Source organism: Mustela putorius, unplaced genomic scaffold, assembly GCF_011764305.1.
Source record: "Mustela putorius furo isolate JIRA1106 unplaced genomic scaffold, ASM1176430v1.1 tig00000585_pilon_pilon_pilon, whole genome shotgun sequence".
In the NCBI taxonomy this organism is placed as follows: Eukaryota; Metazoa; Chordata; class Mammalia; order Carnivora; family Mustelidae; genus Mustela; species Mustela putorius.
The window spans coordinates 2,102,624-2,108,623 of record NW_025421424.1 but is presented as its reverse complement, the minus strand read 5'-3'; the positions used below and the strand labels follow the sequence as shown (position 1 = coordinate 2,108,623).

The 6,000-nt window shown below is 43.1% G+C and overlaps 1 protein-coding gene across 9 annotated transcripts in view; it reads left to right on the top strand.

Moving 5' to 3' along the window:
• Positions 1-419: 419 nt before the first annotated feature.
• PDE4DIPP2 (phosphodiesterase 4D interacting protein) overlaps positions 420-6,000 on the top strand; it is a 212,108-nt gene continuing 206,527 nt past the window's right edge. For 5 of the 9 annotated variants that reach the window (XM_045081837.1, XM_045081841.1, XM_004771016.3 and 2 more), the window contains exon 1: positions 421-781. In XM_045081837.1, coding sequence (XP_044937772.1) covers positions 549-781 — 233 coding nt within the window. In that variant the 5' untranslated portion in view covers positions 421-548. Of the gene's footprint in view, positions 782-6,000 lie in introns of all 9 variants that reach the window. The other 4 variants (XM_013045059.2, XM_045081838.1, XM_045081829.1 and 1 more) reach the window with 1 other exon arrangement.

Sequence of the window (6,000 nt, the reverse complement as noted above, 5' to 3'; positions counted from 1 at the left end):
TGAAAAATGAAAGAAAATCTTAATGGAAAGGAAAACTGAGGTTATTTAGGAGAAAGGTTTTTGTTTTTGTTTTACAACTAAAGGGAAAATTTGGGGTGGGATATTTTAAGAGGGAGAAAGGGGGTTAGCCAGCTGCCTGGAGTAGTAGTGATTCTGAGCAAAGAATAATGTAAAATAGAAGAGGGTGGTTGAGTTGGAGGGAGGAGGAAGACAAAACCCAGGAAAATACCGGGAGAGGGAGGGAGAAAAGGAGAAACTTTTTTTTTTTTTTAGTTTATTTATTTTTTATTTTTTTATAAACATATATTTTTATCCCCAGGGGTACAGGTCTGTGAATCACCAGGTTTACAGCGGCGGGTGTCTGTGAGCGAGGGACAGAAGCAATCTGGGCGGAGCAGGTGGCAGAGGCAGCCGCGGAGGAGGCCTGGTCCTTCCGGGTTTCCGCCACCATCCATGCCCGGAGGATGCTCCTTGGCAGTACGGGAAGACCGTAGGAAAGCCAAGCAGGCACGGTAACCGGGACTAGTGAGGCCGGGCCCAGAAAATCCATGAAGAGGACCGACAGCGGGTCCTGCTGCCACCGCCGCTGCGATTGCAGCTGTTGCTGCCGCGCGCCCAGCTGGGCGCACCACGCGCCTTACCGGTCCGGGGACGCGGCGCGAGCCCCACAGCCCTCGCGGCAGTCTCCTGGCCGGGAGCGACGGCAGCCGGAGCCGGCCAGGAGCTGGGCAGCGGCGGCGGAGGAGGAAGAGGCAGCCGCGGCGGCCGCACCCTGGATGAGGTAAGAGCACCACAGGAGAACTGTGGGAGCCGGGGAGGCTGCGGTCTGCGCCGGTAGCTGCGGCGCGCGGTGCGCTGGACAGGAGCACCGCTCCGGGAGCTGGGACCTAGGGGGCTGGAATCCCCAGGCGCCTGAGAGGGTTGGCGCCGAGTGTCCTTAGTTTGGAGAGCGTTGGAGGGCACCGGGGAGACTGCGTGGGATGCTGCGGCTGGTGGTGGGGGAGGGAGGGAGAAGAGCCAGAGGGGGGCTTGCCTAGAAATAAAGGTGTGACGCTGGATTGTACGGGGCTAAGGCTTGGGAAACGCGTCTCTCTCCCAAGGTCTTTGCTTGGTGTGTGTAGACACCCGCTTTGTTGGTGCAGATGAGGTTGAGGCCATGCTTGTTGGGTTGAGTCAAAGGAGAGATGAACACATGATGCAGAAGGCCATGCCAGGGTGGAAGCCTAAGGGAAAGCCTAAGGACAGAGGATCAGGAAATGCGCGCGGGTGTCCAGTTGAAGGAGTACCCACGGCTTTCTCTTACACCCACCCACCCCTTTTTCTATAGGTATAATTTTTATTTATCCAAGATACACACAAGGGGGGCCAGGGGGAGGCATTGGTGATCGTTCTTTCTTCCTAGGCTACCTCTCTTGCCCTGCAGAGCTGGAGCCATGCCTGTTGGCCTATGAGGCCGTGCAGGACAAGCTCCTCTTAAACCCAGCCCCTCCCTTTGCGCAGAGATGGAAGACTGGGCAGATTAGGCCTGCATTTTCTTCATGTAGCCTCGGTAGGACAAAAATCTGCCATGCATATGATTTTTCGGAGAAGAGACAGATTGTGCTACTGCCTTTTTTGAAATAAGCATTTCTTGGCCTCTTTTATGGGAACCCAGTACTCATAAATCATACTACAAGGCAATGATGTCTTCGGTCTCTAAGCTGCCATTAACCAACTGGGATGTGAAAAAGTAACTTCATTTCTCTAGGCTTCAGTTTCCTCTGCATAAAATCACAATCTTTATTTTTTTTTAAGAATGTATTTATTTATTTGACAGAGAGAGAAGAGTGAGAGAGGAAACACATGTAGGGGGAGTGGGAGAGGGAGAAGCAGGCTTCCCGCTGAGCAGGGAGCTGGATGTGGGGTTCAATCCCAGGACCCTAAGATCATGACCTTGAGTCGAAGGCAGATGCTTAACTGACTGAGTCACCCAGGCACCCCTAAAAATCACAATTTTTTGAGGATTACAGAACTAAATATTAATGAAAACTCTTTTCTTGGTTTAGGACTCTGTTATTTATGGACTAGGAAACTAGTTTATTCACACTTAATTGTATTTATTCATTACACTGTCCACTGTGAGAAAACTGAGTCAAAGGCAATCAGTTAATAGTGCTTAAAGAAATTAGATTTCTATTAAGAAACTCATAAAAAAGGGTGGCTGGGTGGCCCAGTGGGTTAAGCTGCTGCCTTCGACTCAGGTCATGATCTTAGGGTCCTAGGATCGAGCCCCACATAGGGCTCTCTGCTCAGCGGGGAGCCTGCTTCCTCCTCTCTCTCTCTGCCTGCTTCTCTGTCTACTTGTGATCTCTGTCTGTCAAATAAATAAATAAAATCTTAAAAAAAAAAGAAGCTCATAAAAAAAATTACTGCTTTTAAGAAGGAATTGAGGCAACACGTAAAACTAATATAACATTGTCTTTTAACTAATCAGAATTAAAATAAAAACTTAAAAAAGGGACGGTGTCTGGGGGACCTGGATGGCTCAGTCACTGAGCGTTAGCCTTCAGCTGGGGTCATGATCCCAGGGTCCTGAGCTGGAGGCCCATGTCAGGCTCCCTGTTTAGTGGGGAGTCTGCTTGTCCTTCTCCCCCTTCCGTTCCCCCATGTGTATGCTCATGCTCAACCTCTTGCTCTCTCTCAAATAAATAAAGTCTTTTTTAAAAAAATATTATTTATTTATTTATTTATTTGACAGAGATCACAAGTAGGCAGAGAGGCAAGCAGAGAGAGAGAGGAGGAAGCAGACTCCCCACTGAGCAGAGAGCCCAATGTGGGGCTCGATCCCAGGACCCGGGGATCATGACCTGAGTTGAAGGCAGAGGCTTTAACCCACTGAGCCACCCAGGCACCCCTAAATAAAGTCTTAAAAAACAAACAAACAAACAATCAAATGAACAACTGGGGCACCTGGGTCCCTCAGTTGTTTAAGCATCTGCTTTTGGCTCAGATCAAGATCTTGGGGTCCTGGGATCTTGCCTGGCCCTGGGTTCCCTGCTCAGTGGAGAGCCTGCTTCTCCCTCTCTCTCTGCAGCTCCCCCTGCTTGTGCTTTCTCTCTCATACACTCTCTCTCTCTCAAATAAATAAAGTCTTTTTTAAAAAAGTTTTTTAATTAAAAAAAAATAAAAAAAGAAGGAATAATGAGGCATGAATTATTCATTATTTGATTTTTTATAACATGGAATTTTAGCTCAACAATTACTTTTTTTTTTAAACATGTATACCTCTGTGGTATTTAACATTTTCTACAGACTACTTTGGATTTTGTTTTTAAGCTTGAAACAAAAATATTTTATCTGCATATGAATTTATGACATAAAGTCTTAACTGCTTTATATGCACTGAAGTGAATTCTTTTCATCAAAAGGAGCATTGCTATTGCAAATTTAAAATGGATTAGGGCTCCCTTATAAAGATGTGATTTTTCTTACTATCTTTGGTAACAAAAAGTTTATAGGGTTAGCATTTGGTTCTCTACATTGTGGTTTAATTGTTAAAGTACATAGCACACTTTCATTATTTCCTTAATGGTTATTCATCTGACAAACCTCTACATTCTCCCTAGTTGATGTAGTGACAAGTCTTGAAATGTTTTTAAATATTTCAGGAATTCCCAAACATAAACAGTGTCAAGAACTTCATTGAGGTTGGTAGTACTCGGGCCTTATTTAAAAAATCAGTTCTCTGGGGGCGTCTGGATAGCTCAGTTGGTTAAGCATTGGACTCATGATTTCGGCTCAGGTCGTGATCCCAGGGTCTTGAGCTTGAGCCCTGTGTCAGCTCTGCATTGCCCCTACCTATTTATTTATTTATTTATTTATTTATTTATTTATTTTTTTTTTTATCTATAGGCTCCACACCCATTGAAAATGGGGCTTGAGATCAAGAGCTGCATGCTCTACCAACTGTGTCAGCAGGGCACCCTTTTAAAACTTTCAAAAACATACCTGTCTTATCTATAGTGTTAGAGGTTTATGAATCTAAGAGGCTTGTACTGGGGAAGGTCTGGTTTTGGTGTCCAGTTTTCTAACTATCAAATCAACTAAAAAATGGAAGAAAACACCTCTACACATTATCTGGATTCAGATAGTTCTGTGATTGATTGAACAGCGTGGTGGACACCTGTACCGAACTGGATAAAACTACCCTCAGGTAGCTCAGAATCTAGAGCTTGTAAACTGTGCTCTTCTAACTGTAGTATGGAGTAAATGTAGCAGAAAGATAATGGTGGAAATGATAAATAAACAAACAAATAAATGAAAGGAAAGCAAACTTCAGGCAAAGTAAACTGTGTCCCAAGAGGTCAGACAAAGTGACATTATCTTGGAAAATATGTTAGAATCTGGTCTTTACCTTGTTGAGTCTGTTTTTTAGGCTGGTATTAAATTCACAAGACTACAATATAAATCCAGAATGGCAAATTATTATAATGAGGATTTATTATAAAAAATTAAAATGAGGATCCCTCACATCTCAGAAAACTAGACCCTCTTCTGTTACTTAGTGAGTTCTCTTAGCGTACTCGCTGTGTTTGAAAAACAAATTATAAGCAAAAGGCTGTTTGTAAAATGAATTAAGAACAAGGGAAAGTAATCAGTGCATTCCAGATTTTAAAAAAATTTAAACCTTTAAACAGAGTTCACAGGGTATACACACAGGTTCTTTCTTCCCCGGATGGTGATTGTCATTCATGATCAACCTCTCTTCTTACGTACTTCTTTTTTTCTATTGCTGACACGCTAGTATTTTCAGTTAGGTAATAATAATTTGTTTGGCCTGGGAATCGTGTCCATTTCAAGTGATGGTGCATCTTTTCTCTGAATCAGTTTGTCTTAATGGTGAAGTTTACGTTTCAGACATCTAAGCTCACTTTCTTTTAGGTAAAATTCATGATAGGAGTAGGTAAGTGGGGTGGGCATTTTGTTAGAGCCCCTACGTGCTGGCAATATGAGCCAGGTAATTAATGGCTACTGAATGTGATACTAAGAAGAAGAGGACCAGCGAGAGCTTCACATATAAACAAGAGGCAAATTCTGTCTGGCCCAACAAAATAGTGAATCCAGGGTTGGATGGGAGGCAAATTTTAGCAGAAGGACAAAAACAAATGTACCGCCCTGGGAAAATGCTTTCTTGAAATGTGACCCATGCTGTGATAGAACTTTTCAATGAGGATTTAATTCATAAGTGATTCTCTTTTAAGTATGCAGTTATTTAAAAGGAGGAATTAAGTGAGTTGCCAACTGATGGCAACCTGCCTCAGGTGCATTTTCGAACCCTAGCAGATTTCATGTTCTAGGTAGATAGCCTAGAACCAGCAGACAACTGTGGGGAGGACTCATGTCAGAGAAGGTTACATTTCTAACATCACACTTCAACCAGTATGCCTTTAGCCATCTCTCTTTTTGTCATTATTATTTTATTACTGCTTTATTGAGATATAGTTGACATAAAACAAACTGGGCAAATTTGAAATTTTTTGACATATGTCTCTATCTGCCAAATTATCACATGCTCATCATCCCCCAAAGTTTCCTTCTTCTCTTCTATAATCCTCCCTCCTGGCTCTTCTTGCCCCCACTAACACACAGGTAATCATCCACTGAATTGCTTTCTGTCACTATATGTTAGTTTGCATTTTCTAGAAATTTATGTAAATGAAATCATATAGTAGGTACTCCTTGTTTTTGTCTAGCTTCTTTCACTCAGTATAATTATTTTGAGATTTATCCATGATGTCATGGGTATCAATAGTTCATTTTCTTTTGTTGCTGAGTGGTATTCCCTTGTATGAATATGCACAGTTTATTAATTCACCAGCTGTCTTGTTTCTAGTTTTTGGCTATGAGGCTTCTAGGTCCCAAAGACCTTGAAGAACATCACAGGTGAATGTGACAATAGCATCTCTTCTTTTGTAGAGGATGGGGGAGGGGACACGCAAGGCAAACTCTGGAGACTCAATA